Consider the following 17,166-nt stretch of genomic DNA (forward strand, 5'->3'; position numbering starts at 1 on the left):
CTTATCAAGTCCACTTCTTCACCCTTATAATTCTGAAAATTAATCTGTCTAGGTGAGTCTGCCAGTTTACAGCCTAACATGGTCTCTTCTGAAAAGTCAAGGATGTTCTTCTTTTAAGGAATGAAAATGCTCGTATCTGATCTTACAACCTCTAGATCATAAATACCCACTTGCACCTCACGGATTTTTCCAACATTTGAAAGTGAAACGAGCTCCCATGTCCCTTTCTTCCCTAAAGCACTCATCTCTTCTGCCATTGATTTTTTCCACTTAGGATTTGCAAGAACTTCCTTCCAACTCTTAAGGGATAGATGTAGAAGACAAAGAGGAACAAATGCGAAGGAAATAAGAGATCATAAGAAAAAAACTTAGAAATAAGATGTTGGATACAATCCCCAGTTCCCTTTTGAACAATTGGAAGATCACTATTATCAACAACAGGAATGATAGAAGACTCATCAACTGATAAATAGGAAGGTAATATAGGATTTGAAATTGGAGTTGAAGATTCCAACTTTTGTGGAGTCACGTGAGAAGTAATCTGCTCCATTTGATATCTATGCCGACGAGCATACCTTTGCAAATGCTCTCTATTCAGTCTCTTACAATGAGTATGTGCTTCACCCTGTGCCCCCTCATGGAGAAAAAGTTGAGAAAGGAATCCTTCATTTGTTTTGCAGACTCCTCCTGAACTTGAGCTTGAGGTTGAATAGGAATATAGGCTTGGTATTGAGATTGAGGCTAAGAAAACATCTTTTCCTCTACCCTCTCCCCCTGAAGAGATGGTTTTGAAGGAAGGAATTAGGCCTTAGACTTTTTTAAAATAACATGCAAGTTGAGAAAAGTATTTCTAGAGGGACGATGGTAGCACTCATAGCCCTTTTGAGTCACCAAGTATCCAATAAATACAAACTTTAACGCCTTGGGATCAAGTTTTTTCCTCAAGATTTTCAATTATCATGGAAAAAACAGTCACATCCAAATATTCATGGAGTAATGGCATGAGTTCCACTACCTTGGAAAGCACTAGGTCGTATGATAGGAGTTGGTTGGCTAACTCCAAATCTCTATTCAAGTAAAGCAAGAAAAAAGGACAGCGTAAGTGTAGCAAAGTAACTCAATAGGAACCTTAAAGTCAAGAGCTCGTAAGCTATGCAGCTACGAGAACAGCATCAACCCAGAAAGGCTTAGGAAGGCCTATGCTAAACAGTAAAAGCGAGCTACTTCAAGAAGATGGCAATTTTTCCTTTTAGCCACACCATTCCATGCTGGAGTATCAACACTTGTTTAATTAACAATCCCATATGCTCAGCTTGGTACGCCTGAAATGCGCCCCAGTGTACTCCATTCCATTACCAGTTTTATTGATCTTGATTTGGCCTCAACTTAGTACATACCATCTTGTGAAAAGTCTAAAAACATTTAAACACCTCACTCATATGTTGTAATAGATATACCCAGGTAACCCAAGAAAAACAGTTGATAAAAGTAACAAACCACCGATATCCAAAAAGAGAAACAACCCAACTAGATGGCCCCATACATCAAATTGAACCATAATAAAAGGAACAGTGTTTCTATTATTACTAATAGGATAAGTCTATAAGAGTTACGTTGATGCTTTGCAAACTCACAAGCATCACAAATAAAACTCTCTATTACACTGCTGAACCAAAATAAGAAGTTTTTTTAATACGCTATTAAAAGGATGACCTAAACACCTATGCAAGTGATGTAATTGTTGGACTGCAAGAGAATCATCATCATGAACAGCCTGACAATACATAATGGCCTGGGCAGAGTGATCCTAAGCCATAGCGTGAATCATAGCACTCTTACGACTCTACTCTTGCTGGACATATACACAAGCCTGCCTCAAAGATGGGAAGGGATCCCCACCAAGCACCTTAACATGAAATCAGTCATACTCCATGTTACTCCTGGCTTAGAAATCACAGACACGCTCCTTGTCCAATAGCTTTGGGAATTTGGCACTAAAATTGGAACAATCTGCCCAAGAATCCCAAGAATAGTCCTACTATTGTCACAGAATATTGAGCAACAACACAATACTGTGTAATAAACATATTTTCCTGTTTGATCTCATGAACCTTCTTTCTCAATTCATAGGCCAGTGCATCATACCCAATTTAATAATAAGTCTGAGCCACAACAGTCCAAATGGCATGGATTGAATCAAGAAGAAGAAAGCCACAATTGATATGTGGTTGCATGGAGTGTAACAAGTTAACAATCCCTGTACAACCTAATCCTCCACCTGCACTACTGGTGGAACCTTCATCTTTCCTAGACATGACCACCGAACAACTAAGGCTGGAACAAAGACTGAAAGAACAAAACAGAAGCCCAAAAAGCACAAAACAGAAGCTTTAGAAAACCAAAGAAATGTTTAACAACTACCACAAATCATTCCCGGCGTTAATGAACTGCTAAACATAAAAAAAATAGTAAATAGACGTGAAAAGCAGCCAAAGTAGTTAGCCGCGCCTCAAATATCAGCAAAAACCTTCAAAATGAAGTCGGCTTTCAACAACAGTTCACAATAACACTCAGAGGGTTTCGGCACACCCTTAGGGACTGATTTGAACCCAAAAAACCATCCAAAAAACTCCAAAATAAGAAGATCGCAAAATCAGTCCCAAAATTCCAATAATAATTCCAAACTAGAAAAGACTCATCAAACAGTTTCAAACATTGAAACATATTAGAGTATAATAAATAATCGATGTGCTTATCGCCATGTTCCGAACTTAAGATGCTGACATCAGCACCCTGCTGATGATGCGAGTACTCTCTCGGCCTGCTCTGGTGTATTCTAGACTTATTCGAAGGTTTCAGGACTTCAGTTGGTGGCTCTAATACCAAGTTGAAATACAATATTGATTGTGTTTTAAGTCTTGGATGATTAGGGTTTTGAAGAAGGAAAGAAAGAAAGAATGAATGAATGAATGCAGAGGATGTAAAAAAGAGTTGTAGAATACTTTGACATCTCTAAACCCACATATGCATACTAATAATAAGTAAGATTTGATTTACAATAATATCCCCTATGATAATTTTTCACCAATTACGCAACTTACAAGAATATTCATACAAATTTCAACATAAAGCAATCATCTAATAGTGTCAAATGATTCAATACGACAATACATCTAATACAGATATGGAAACGCCCTTCTTTTCTTTGGTTTAGCACAGATATACATAATAAACTACAAAAGTAGCCATGACGATTGCAAGGCCAAAAAAAAAAAAAAACAAAGCAAATACCAGATATTGCTTAGAATAATGCTGAATATGTACAATGGGTAGAACCATAATACCTGCAGTGAATAATCAAAGGAAGGAATCAAAAGCAGTCAAAGTTAGCTTAATAGCTAAAGAAAGCCAAAAAAAAAGCTACTATGAGAAATATGAAAACAGTCGAGGCAAAAAGAAAAAAAAGAAGCAAAAATATGTTAAGCTCAAGGATATTACTTCATCATGGAACGAATGAGATAATATCAAATGGAAATATCTCAGTTGGAAGTTCTAGGATCGACAATATATGTTCCAATACTTATTGAAATAAAAGATTTTGTTGAAAACATCTTGCTCATAACTAAGTACACCAATACGGAAGGGTGACATGGTCCAGATTGAGGGCAATTCTAAGGGAAGGGGAGACCAAGTTATAATGAGCAGACTTAGTTAGGAAGGATACTAAACAATGTGGCTTGAGTGGGATATGGCCTTAATAGATCAGAATAGAAAATAAGATTCATGTAATGGACGCCAAGTAGATGGAAATAAGGCTTTGTTGAGTTGAGTATCTTGCTCATAACTGCTTTCAATCCATGAAGTTAAGCCTCATTTACACCAGTAAGCATGTGAAGTAGTAGGTCTTGACACCTATAAGGAACAGTCGGATATGCTATCCTAATGGAAATTGAAGAAAAAATAGAGGCTGTTGGAACTTGGATTTTATCTAAAGTTTAATTTCAGAAATATTTGACGCAAATTTAATAAAGGTCATTAGCAGTGTTAATCCCTGTCAATCCAAAACAATGGGACGGATGAAATGGTACAGACTTATTCAGCTTTATTCACATTAAAAGAGTAACAATCCAATTCAAACTCAAATGTGCTATAACACCAATGGTTGGTCATGATGACCCTTTATTAATAGGGCTTCTCAAAAAGGGGGGGAAACTTCAATTTCTTTAAGAAAAAATAAAAGTTACTACTGTAAAGACAAAAGTGTTATTGTATTGGCAAATTCCACTAACAAGATAATAGGTAGAGCTGCATATTCTCCAACATCCGCATCAGTTCCTCCTCCACTTCAATCATATTACCATATTGATATTCTTGACCATCAGACTAATATTGCTTATCTTGGAAATAATTATCACTATTTCGCTCAATGTAAAGGTCATTCAGATTCAGACGTCATGTAGAGTGATATTGCCAGCTTTACTCTCCAAAGGAGAGTTCTTCTCTGTCGGGGATAATCTAAGAAGCACGGAAATGGATACGGGACACGGATACACGATACGGCAAATCCTAAAAAATTAGGACACGGACATGGCGGGGACACGGCAAATAAAAAATATTATATATATATGATGTTGTACTGCAAGAAATTAAGAGTAATATTATTTTTTACAATCTCATAATGTGTGTTTTGCTGGAAAAAAAAGAAAGAATGATAGAAAGAGGGTCAAGAAAAAAAAAAAAAAAAAAAAAAAGGAGGATTAGGGTTTGTTAGAAAAAGAACTAGGCCTTAGTTAAAAATAAAGGTAACAATCCATAGAAGAGAAAAAAGTTCATGGGGAATAGAGGAAAGAGGAAAAAGAGACGAAAAGAAATTTATTAAGAAAGGAAAAATAAAGTATTTAGGGTTTGTGAAGAACAAGAAGAAAGAAAGAGGAGGCCGGAGAATAAGAGAGAAAAGAGGAGAAAGAGAGGAGAGAGATAGAGAGACCATTCACCATTAGTGAAGCTTGGTTGGTGGGACAACAAGAGAGTCAAAGATGATCGTGCTAGGGTTCAAACCTTTGAACTAAAATATAAGAATAAATATCTAATTGTTTGAATATAAAATTGTTTTATGAAACAAGTTTTTAAGTAATTATGTAATTAAACAACTCCTAATATTTACACTTGAACTCAACATTGTTTCTAAAACTTCCTTAATAATCACCAAGCGTGTCTAGATATTCGAAAAAATATAAAATATTTAGACACATATTTTGGCGTGTCCGACACATGTTGGGGCGAATCCGGCATGTGTCGGTGTCCAACACAGATTCTTTGCCCTTTTAGGCATGTCCGTGCTTCCTAGGGGATAATTGATGGAGACCACAAGGGTGGCCTGCTACCTATACCAGACATAGGCGGCTATGTGTGGCTACACCTAGCCTAAGTGGCAGCAACTACACATAGGTTGGCACTGGGTGGAGAGAACTACACCGACGCTGGGTAGCGACAACTACACATACATTGAAACTACACAAGGGCCGGTGCCAAGGCTTATTTTGATATTGTGTTACCTTATTTGTAGCAGCAGTAATATTTGATTCTTCTTTCTTCAGTTTTCTTGGGGTTACCTATATATTTGGGCATATGTATTAATTTCAGCAGCTTTTGATTGAATCAAGATTATTCTTCTTCTCTCTTCTGACTTCTCCTCACTTCTTCTATCTCTTCCCTCTTCTTCTATCTCTCCTCCTCTCTCCCCTTCACTTTGATCCTGCTTCAATAGCCCTATTGTCCGGTGACTTATTATTATTCTCAAGTATCTATCAAGTTTTATTTCCATTTACTGCAATATTTTTGTGTACCGATCAGCCCATCTCCAACACCAACCTTGCATAACAAATACCAATAGTTCCCAAAAGCTTCCTTAGAATCAACAAGTTACCTACATGCCACCACTGTAACTTTATATATGATATATTTGGTAAAATACATACAACTTGAGCAGAATATACCAAATAATACAAAATCACATTTGATAAAACGGAATAGTCCTCTAATGCAAAAGAGTGGCATAACACTTTTTGCAACATACTTACAATATCACATATCTTGTACTAGTGTACAACATTTACCAAACAGTGGTGATTAATCATGTGCAATACATTTTTCCAGAAAAGAGATCAACTAAATGGCAGCCAGCAAGCCCTTCACAATGATTGGCATCATACATATAGCATCTTTAACAAAGCTAAACAAGAGAGTACAAGAAGAGATCAATACGACATCAAGTTTATACTCACATAAAAAAGTTGTACGAGTCCAAAACGCAAGAAGGAATAAATTTTTACAATACTGCCAAATGAGCATGGTTCTTGAGATCTGATATGTGGGCACTGATCAGGTAATATCCATTGTAGCGTTGGAATGACAACTGATTTAAGAATGAAGATACTGCAAGTGATAAAGATTAAAACATTCAAAATATTAGGTATTGCTGTAAATAATTTGGGAAGTTACAATAGGAAACCCAATAAGCATCAATATGTCAACTAACAAAGACATCAATACAAATGCCTTAGCAGATTGATCTTTAGTAGCTTCATCAGAAAGATTAGACAAATACAGAGTTGCAGAGCACCATAAAACAGTTGTCCAGTTAGTTAAAATCTCCTGGAATGAAAGACATCTTGTTATACAACAACTTGTTAAAAGGCCAAGGCAAGAAGGGGAACAAGGGGTAGGAGGAATAAATGTTTTTCATGATTAAGAACATTCTGTTTACACTTGCATTTAAAGAATCATTGAATATTCAAATGAAATTTTCCATTCGCTATGAATTTCATGTTCAGTAAGTATTTTGCGAGTTTGGTTCTTTTTTCTTGTTTTCTTTCTGCTATCAGATTAGACTTTAGAAATTCTTAGGTTGAAATAAGTCTGTTACTCCAAGATCTTTTATGGTTGAATATTTGCTGCTTCACTCATGTTTTATCAATCTTTGCATTATCAAAATCAATGGTTGAAGCCACTTCCACATCCTCAAATTCTAGATCACCATCTTAAAGTCAAAATCACCTCAACATTACTAACAATTACATCAACCATATCAAACTCTAAGCAAATCAGTATGATACCAGTGGTCTCAGTCATTCCACACCAAATTATCCCATTGAATGTGATGTAGAACAGCTCGCTCACGATTATCTGAGCATACAGGATCATCGCAAATCAGGGAGGCTGAAAAGGTAAGGTGAATAGAAGGAAATAAATAAATAAGGAAAAGTCAAAAGAATCATCGCAAATCAGGGAGGCTGAAAGGGGAAGGAGAATAGAAGGAAATAAATAAATAAATAAGGAAAAGCCAAAAGGAGATTTGGTGTAGCTGCCAGCAATAGAAGATATTATTCTCCATTGCAAGATTTAAGGAGGATTCTACTCTATCAAATCTCAGATTTCCCCTTTAATATTATTTCACGCATGCTTTCTTTTTTTATTTTTGCCTATATAAAGGCAAGAAATGTAAGTCTAAAAACATCATCATTATCAATATAATTTCAATTTCTCTCTTGTGAGTGTGTTCTTTGTGAGTTCAAGGGTTTAACCCTGTTTTTTATCGTTTCCGCTACGTTAGTTGGTATCAGAGCAAGGTTCCGAATCCAAGATTCGCCTTTGTTTTCGATGGCCGGTTCACGAGATGGAAGCAACGCCTCCAGCGACGGTGATCGTGATGGAGTAGCTCTTTTGAGGGTTGAGTTTACCGAGTTCCAAACCAACGTTAATCGAACCCTGCTTGATATGCATGAAACTATGCGTCAAGTATTGGCGAGATTGACGACGGTAGAACTTAACCGCAAGAACAACAGGCTGCCCAACGACGGTGATCATGGACGTCCTGCTGGTAATCGCAACCCAAACCCACCAAATAGGCAACCAGCCTATGAGGAAAATGTCAGTTTTGGTAACCACCGAGCCGTACAGGCGTTTGGAGATAATCGAGGTCGGTGGGAAATTGATGATTCCAGGGATTTTCGTATGAGGATTGACCTACCCACCTTTCAAGGTCATCTTCGTATTGAAGAATTCTTGGACTGGATTAGTGAAGTTGAACGTTTCTTTGACTATATGAAAATCCAGGAGGAGAAGCAAGTCAAACTCGTGGCATATAAGTTGAAAGGCGGCGCATCAGCATGGTGGGATCAAGTGCAAACTACCCGTGCACGTGAGGGTAAGGATCCGGTACGTACATGGCTTAAGATGAGGAAGTTGATGAAAGCTCGATTTTTACCCCCTGACTACGAACAGGTTCTTTATCAGAAATATCAGTCCTGCACGCAGGGAAGCAGAACGATTGCTGAATATGCTGAAGAATTTTATCGATTGTCATTCCGTAACAACCTGGTGGAACCCGAATTTAGCATGGTGGCCCGTTTCAAAGGCGGGTTGCAATGGGATATTGAAGAGAAAGTGGCGCTGCAACCGTTATTCAAACTGTCTGAGATTGTCACGGCGGCAGAGAGAGCAAAATCGTTACTGGAGAAGTCAAAGAATCGGTCTCGTGGTTCATATAATACCCCACATCATACACATGACATAGGTAAACAGACCGCGGTAGCCCCTGTTCCAATGACATGGCGAGGCATTGGAGATGGTCCAACAAAAGCCAAACCCGCAACACCCATAGGCCCTGCTGGAAGGGGAGCCCCAGGTGTGAATCCCTATGCATACCCAAGTATGGGCAAGTGTTTTCGATGTGGAGAGCCTGGCCAAAAATCCAACAATTGCCCCAAGCGACCGACAGTAAACCTGGTCGAGCATGAGGAAGGCGAGGGTGAGGAAGGTGAGTTCCTTACCTTTGAAGAAGAAGAGGTGACTGAAGGGGACAATGGCGAGTTGTTGTCCCACTCTTCAGTTGTGAGGAGGTTGATGTTCACGCCAAAGAAGGAGGAGCACTCGCAGCGTCATAATTTGTTCCGTACACGTTGCACTGTTAACCATAAGGTATGTGACGTTATTATTGATAGCGGCAATAGTGAGAAAATTGTTTCCTTAACAATGGTTCGAAATTTGGGGCTTAAAACAGAGAAACATCTCCATCCATACAAAATTGGAAGGATCAAGAAAGGCTCAGAAACGCGAGTAACTAAAACTTGCACTGTTCCATTCTCAACTGGGAAAACATATGCAGAGGAGGTGCGTCGTGATGTAGTCGACATGGATGCATGCCATGTGTATATTCTATACAAGAATGGTCAGAAGATTGTTTTGGGTCCGATGAAAGAAGCCGAATTTCCCAAAGGAAATTCAATTATGTTGATCAACAGTGAGGAATTTATGGGCGAAGTAACAACTGCCCCTGAAATCTTTGCTGTTATGTGCAAGGGGGAAGTAGTTAAACAACCTCCTTTTATAGTACCAGCAATAATGCAGCCATTACTGCAGGAGTTTAGTGAGTTGGTGCCGGAAGACTTACCTGATAGTCTCCCTCCCATGAGGTACATTCAACACCACATTGACTTGGTGCCTGGGGCGAGCCTGCCAAATCTACCACATTACCGAATGAGTCCCAACGAGAGTCAAATCTTACAAGAGCAAGTGGAAGAGTTTCTACGGAAAGGGTTGATTCAGGATAGCATGAGCCCATGTGCCGTTCCGGCCTTGCTAGTACCGAAGAAAGATGGCAGTTGGAGAATGTGCGTTGATAGTCGCACAATTAACAGAATCACTGTCAAGTACAGATTTCCTATTTCACGGTTGGATGATATGCTGGATATGTTGGCGGGATCGAAAGTCTTCACCAAAGTGGACCTTAAGAGTGGATACCATCAGATCAGAATCCGCCCTGGAGATGAGTGGAAAACGGTGTTCAAAACAAAAGAAGGACTGTATGAGTGGTTAGTCATGCCATTCGGATTATCCAACGCCCTAAGTACCTTCATGCGGTTGATGAATCAGGTACTCAAACCATTTATTGGTCGATTTGTAGTTGTTTATTTCGACGATATTCTGGTTTATAGTCAAACAGAGGCAGAACACCTTTTGCACTTGAGAGAGGTTTTAACAGCTTTGCAGAAGAATAAACTATTCATTAATTTGAAGAAGTGTAGCTTTGTGACCCCAAGCCTAGTATTCCTCGGCTATGTGGTTTGTAGTGATGGCATTCGGGTAGATGAGGAGAAAGTGAGGGCCATTCGGGAGTGGCCTACGCCGAAGAATGTGGGAGAAGTACGCAGTTTCCATGGCTTAGCCACGTTCTACCAAAGGTTCATTAAGAACTTTAGTAGTATTATGGCTCCCATCACAGAATGCATGAAGAAAGGAAAATTCCAATGGGGAGGGGAAGCTGAGATAAGTTTTGCCTTAATCAAGGAAAAACTGTCAACAGCTCCAATCTTAGTCCTTCCAGATTTTGAGAAGCTATTTTAGGTAGATTGTGATGCCTCAATAATGGGAATCGGAGCAGTTCTATCACAAGAAGGAAGGCCAGTAGCGTTTTACAGTGAGAAGCTGAGTGAAGCACGCAAGAAGTGGACTACCTATGAGTTGGAATTCTATGCGGTGGTGCAAGCTTTGCATACATGGGAGCATTATCTCATCCAGCGAGAGTTCGTGCTGTTTACAGATCACCAAGCACTGAAATCCATTAACAATCAAAACAGTGTCAATCGGATGCACGCGCGATGGGCGGCTTATATCCAACGATTCACCTTCTCGCTAAAACACAAGTCAGGTCAACAGAACAAAGTTGCAGATGCCTAAGTCGGCGAGCAGCTTTCTTAGTAACTATGAGGGCTGAAATCACAGGGTTCGAATGCCTGAAGGAGTTATATGAGGCAGACGAAGATTTTGGCCAAGCCTGGGCAGCATGTAAAACAAGCCAATCCTTTAAAGGGTTGCACATGCAGGAAAGATTTCTCTTTAATGACAATCAGTTGTGTATTCCACGGAGCTCTTTGTAGGAGCAAGTGGTTCGTGAATTGCATGGTGGAGGATTAGGAGGACATTTGGGGCGTGATAAGACGCGAGAGCTGGTAGAAGAACGGTATTATTGGCCAAAGCTCAAGCGTGACGTGGAGAACCATGTGCGGCGGTGCTCAATCTGCCAAACTAATAAAGGCCAATCTCATAATACTGGTCTTTACACACCACGGCCTATTCCAAATGCTCCATGGGAGGATTTATCCATGGATTTTGTTCTAGGGTTGCTGAGGACGCAGCGAGGAGCAGACTCTGTTTTTGTGGTGGTCGATCGATTTTCCAAGATGTCCCATTTTATTGCATGCAAGAAGACGAACGATGCAGTCCAAATGGCTAATCTGTTCTTTAAGGAGGTGGTTCGTTTACATGGGGTGCCACAGTCCATTACCTCAGATCGTGACACCAAGTTTTTATCTCACTTTTGGTGGACTTTATGGAAGAGATTCGATACCTCTCTTAATTTCAGTAGCACCAGTCACCCCCAGACTGATGGCCAAACAGAGGTGGTGAATAGGACCCTTGGAAATCTAATTCGCTGTATTTCAGGAGAGAAACCAAAACAGTGGGATCTTGCTCTTGCCCAGGCAGAATTTGCTTACAATTGCATGCTTAACAGGTCCACTGGCAAATCCCCGTTTGCGGTTGTGTATTGTTGTCCTCCAAAAGTTGCTTTGGATTTAGTATCCTTACCGAAGTTACCATGGAAGAGTGTTGCTGCAGAGAAGATGGCTGAGCACATTAAGACCATTCAGGAGAGTGTCAAGAAACATCTAGAGGAAACTTACGCCAAATACAAGGCCATAGCTGACAAGAGACGAAGGAAAAGAGTATTTGAAGAAGGGGACCTGGTTATGGTGTATCTAATAAAAGAGAGGTTTCCAACGGGAACATACAACAAGCTACAGGCCAAGAAATATGGTCCGTACCAGATTTTAAAGAAAATCAACGACAATGCCTATGTGATTGATTTACCTGCTGACATGACCATTTCTTCCACCTTCAATGTGGCTGACATACATGAATATTATCCGCCAGATTCGGGTAACTCGGGGACGAGTTCTTTTTACGCAGGGGAGACTGATGTAGAACAGCTCGCTCACGATTATCTGAGCATACAGGATCATCGCAAATCAGGGAGGCTAAAAAGGTAAGGTGAATAGAAGGAAATAAATAAATAAGGAAAAGTCAAAAGAATCATCGCAAATCAGGCTGAAAGGGGAAGGAGAATAGAAGGAAATAAATAAATCAATAAGGAAAAGTCAAAAGGAGATTTGGTGTAGTTGCCAGCAATAGAAGATATTATTCTCCATTGCAAGATTGAAGGAGGATTCTACTCTATCAAATCTCAGATTTCCCCTTTAATATTATTTCACGCATGCTTTCATTTTTATTTTTGCCTATATAAAGGCAAGAGATGTAAGTCTAAAAACATCATCATTATCAATATAATTTCAATTTCTCTCTTGTGAGTGTGTTCTTTGTGAGTTCAAGGATTTAACCCTGCTTCTTATCGTTTCCGCTACGTTAGAATGGCTTTGCTGAGAAAATTTTTTTATCTTTTTTTTTTTATGAAGTTGATAAACCACGAAGAAAGATCAGTTAGAGGGGTAAACAAAAGAAAAGTCCAGTTAATTTCCTTGTTCTTAACAATGACTAATTTGATGTCCAGCGCGAATAAAAGCGGTCGGTGTTCAATACCCAGTAGCTCATTTTCTTCTGATTCTTTAGTTCATTTATATATGAATGATTCCACTTCCTTGGAACTAAAATGGTTTGAAATTTAAATCCATCCCCCGTACCAGAGTTTAAGCATCGGTCGGGCTTGTAGCTTACAACTGGGTGAATATACTAGTGAGATGCTAAAAATAGGAAGCCTAATAAATCTTTAAGCCAGAGACTTCTGTGATACGTAAAAGGTGCAACAATTCATTCACGTCATGTCTCCTAGGGTCTCTGATAGCAAACATTATCCCTCTTTCAAGGACTATAGTCAGTTCTAGGGACATTAACTCCTTTATTTCTTTAGGAGGTCTCTTGCGAGTAGGGCTCATTACTTGGTGCAATGGTATTAACTCAAGCCGACGAGTGCAAATACAAGGTTCAAGTCTCAGCACCCCACATAGGTGGGACATAAAAAGGAGTCAGAGAAATTCCTGAGGACTTGGGGCAAGTGCCATCCTCTTTATGGGAGCCCATCTCCATCCTAAGAGTATCATGAGTAATTGGGTCATCGCATAATCTAACCGTCAAAAGGTAATTAGCTCTACCATTTGAATGTCTAATAGCTGTGAGAAGTATTAAATTTAGCTTTGATTGTTGAATTCTTGAAAATTCAGTCAAATGGGAATTTGATGCATTTTTAGAGACATAAAAAGGAGTAAGATTCGTGAGCTCTATAAGCAAGATGACATCAGATTTGATATAAAGGCAAATGATCCAAGTATATTGGAACTTGGAAGGTCATTGTAGCTCAGGGCCATCTAGTAATTTAATAAGCGAGATACTGATGTTATGGTTAAATGGATGAGAGGGTAAAGTGTCAGTTTTTGATCATATAATCAGCTTTAAAATGGAGAATAGATTGAATGTAACGTCTGCTAATGATCAAAGTAAGCCTTTGGCTAACTTGGGATCTTTTCCAGGTCTGCTAATGATCAAAATAAGCCTTCATTTTTTTTCTTTTTTTATAAGTGAATCATCCTGCACCAACAGAAGGGGGGGGGGGGGGGGGGGGGGGGGGGCGGCAGGGACCACGGCCCCCCTAAAAAAAAAAAATTTAAAACAATAAATTAGTATACTGCCCCCCAATACATTCAGCATATTAGGGCACACGCCGCACAAAGCCACACAAAATTTCCTTTCCTGCCTGCCTCCAGTTCGCAATCGTTAGCTCCAAGTGAGCGGATTCAAGACTAGAGTGGGCGAAGCTTAGGGCCAAACTCAAGCTCTCGAAGACGAGAGGGAGCGCCGGCAACGGCTCCGACTCGAGAAGGTGCACAATTCATCATCTCTTCTCTTCTTTTTCGCGGGTAGTCAGTGTGTGTATTCGATTCCGTCGCCAGGGGCAGAGCCAGGATTCAATGTAGAGGAGGCCATAGTATTAACAGTTTTACCAATATAATACAATAATATTTTAAGTGAAAAATACTTCATGATCGATTAGATGCATACAAAAATATATCTAGCCAAAATTTGGCCAATTTGTTTACAAAACAATAATTGGCGTATATCTAGTCAAATATGACATAGATATATACAAAAAGAAACCTGAAAGACTAAACAACTACTACAAAAGCTGAGCTTGACGATCTTTTAGAGAAGAAAAATCATCTATAATTGAATCTGTACTAAAAGTCTAAGCAATTTCTTTTTCAATACTGACACTCAAGTAATCTACAAGAAACTCATCCTCCATCCTGTTGCGCAATTGTGTTTTGACAAGTTTCATAGTTGATAATGCCCTTTCTGTAGTTGCCGTGGAAACGGGAAGAGTCACGACAAGATAAATCAACCTATCAATCAAAAAGTAGATTTTTGACTTCTTTGTTTCCACTAATCCTCTACATAGTTCAAAAATTGTTGACAAAATTTTCAAATGTGAATGAACAGGCACTTCAACCTCGTAATGTTGCAATTGGAATGTCAAAATAATCCTCTCTTGGTCTGTGAAATCTTGAGAATAAAATTCATCTACAAGCATGCAAATATCTTAAATGTTAAAGAACTTGTAACCATCTCTAGGATCCAAAGCTGAGCTGAGAGTAACAAGTTTCATTACCTTTTCACTAAATCTGTTATTCAACTCCTGCAATTATGAATCAATTGTGCCATAAAATATATCAATCCAAAAGTGGTGCTCAAGTGTAATATTCTCTTGTAGGTGACGTGACTGGCCCTTAATTTTTTTTGGTATAAGGATCACTCAAATCAGGCACAACAATGTTGTGGCGCTCACAAAATGATTTAACAATATCAAGTAAGTTGTTCCAACCATTTTCTCTCAATTTCAAAATAAGTTGTTTTGTACTCGAAACCAATTGCATAGCATTTACGATGTCTTGAGATTTTTGTCGCAAAGCTTGACAAAGGATATTAGTTATTCCCATGATATCTTTTATCAAATGCAAAATAAATACAAACTGAAATGATCTAAGAGTATTAAAAGCAGTATCAACATCTCCCCGACTCTTGAAATTACATCCATCTTCAATGATGTTTTCAAGAACTGAACATATTAGACCAAATAACCTTATCAAACTACAAACAGAATCAAAATGGGAGCTCCAACGAGCATCTCCAGGTCGTTGCAAGGTACCAATCTGATTAGCTCCTCGGCCAGTTTCAAGTTCATCGAGATCTAAAAAATGGGCAATTTCCATAACTTGAGCAGAATGTAATTCATCAATTCGTTTGCAAAAAGCTCCGATGCTATTGATAATGAAGTTCAACTTTGAAAAGAATTGATGGATGGCGATTACTTCTCTAGATGCGGCAAATAATGCTAATTGTAGTCGATGAGCTAAGCAATGCACATAATATGCATAAGGACAATCATTAAGAAATAATACTTGTAAACCATTCCATTCACCACGCATATTGCTAGCACCATTATAACCTTGACCTCTGAGATTGTGAACATCAAGATTATAGCGAGAAAGAACCTCACAAGGATCCTTTTCAAAATTCAATGAAGGTGTATCTTTGACATGCACAAGATCAAAGAAACGTTCTTGTAAAAAAACCATTCTTATCAACTTGTCAACGTAAAAAACCATCCTTACCAACGTATGAGGGTATATTAGTAAATTCACCATAAAATCTGTTAGGGAGGGATGAGGGGCAAAATAGGAACAAAAAGGGTAAAATCGGATTTTCAGATTAATTTTTTGCCAAAAAGTGATCAGAGGGGCTTATTTGATAAGTTGATAAGGATGGTTTTTCACAAGAACGTTTCTTTGATCTTGTGCATGTCAAAGATACAACTTCATTGAATTTAAAAAAAGACCAACAGGTCAGTGGCCTAGTAGTATTAGTCTCTTACTTTCCAAAGGGAGGTCAGGGATTCAAATCTCAGAAGAGACAAGTATATGTGAGTACCAACTAGGAAAAAAAATTTAAAAACGAATCTTTGTGCGGTTCTTTCTCACTATAATCTTGATGTTCGCAATCTCCGAGGTCAAGGTTATGATGGTGCTAGCAATATGCGTGGTGAATGGAATGGTTTGCAAGCATTATTTCTTAATGATTGTCCTTATGCATATTATGTGCATTGCTTAGCTCACCGACTACAACTACTATTAGTTGCCACATCTAGAGAAGTAATCGCCGTCCATCAATTCTTTTCAAAGTTGAACTTCATTATCCATAGCATCGGAGCTTCTTGCAAATGAACTGATGAATTAAGTTATGAAAATTGCCCATTTGATAGATCTTGATGAACTTAAAACCGGCCGAGGAGCTAATCAGATTGGTACCTTACAACGACCTAGAGATACTCGTTGGAGCTCCCATTTTGATTATGTTTGTAGTTTGATAAGGTTATTTGGTCCAACATGTTCAGTTCTTGAAAACATCATTGAAGATGGATGTAATTTCAAGGGCCGGGGAGATGCTGATACTGCTTTTAATACTCTTAGATCATTTCAATTTGTGTTTATTTTGCATTTGATAAAAGATATCATTGGAATAACTAATATTCTTTGTCAAGCTTTGCAACAAAAATCTCAAGACATCGTAAATGTTATGCAATTGGTTTCGAGTACAAAACAACTCATCCTGAAATTGAGAGAAAATGGTTGAAACAACTTACTTGATATTGTTAAATCATTTTGTGAGCGCCACAACATTGATGTGCCTGATTTGAGTGTTCATACCAAAAAAATTTAGGGCAATCATGTCACCCACTAGAGAATATTACACTTGAACACCACTATCGGATTGATATATTTTATGGCACAATTGATTCACAATTGCAGGAGTTGAATAACAGATTTAGTGAAAAGGCAATGAAACTTGTAACTCTCAGCTCAGCTTTGGATCCTAGAGATGGTTACAAGTTCTTTAACGTTGAAGACATTTGCACGCTTATAGATAAATTTTATCCTCAAGATTTCACGGACAAAAAGAGGATTATTTTGACATTCCAATTGCAACATTATGAGGTTGAAATGTCTGTTCATTCACATTTGAAAAATATGTCAACAATTTATG

At 38.6% G+C, this 17,166-nt stretch overlaps 1 protein-coding gene across 5 annotated transcripts in view; it reads right to left on the reverse strand.

The window, feature by feature from the left end:
- LOC132300474 (protein EI24 homolog) overlaps positions 1–17,166 on the reverse strand; it is a 28,829-nt gene that overhangs the window by 10,400 nt on the left and 1,263 nt on the right. For all 5 annotated transcript variants that reach the window (XM_059797566.1, XM_059797565.1, XM_059797568.1 and 2 more), the window contains exons 3-4: positions 6,285–6,435; positions 3,292–3,344 (exon numbers count right to left, since the gene is read on the reverse strand). In XM_059797566.1, coding sequence (XP_059653549.1) covers positions 3,292–3,344; positions 6,285–6,435 — 204 coding nt within the window. The remainder of the gene's footprint in view (positions 1–3,291; positions 3,345–6,284; positions 6,436–17,166) is intronic.

Source organism: Cornus florida, unplaced genomic scaffold (genome assembly GCF_030987335.1).
Source record: "Cornus florida cultivar Cherokee Brave unplaced genomic scaffold, ASM3098733v1 CherokeeBrave_3.0.0_Hap2_Chr03, whole genome shotgun sequence".
Lineage (NCBI taxonomy): Eukaryota > Viridiplantae > Streptophyta > Magnoliopsida > Cornales > Cornaceae > Cornus > Cornus florida.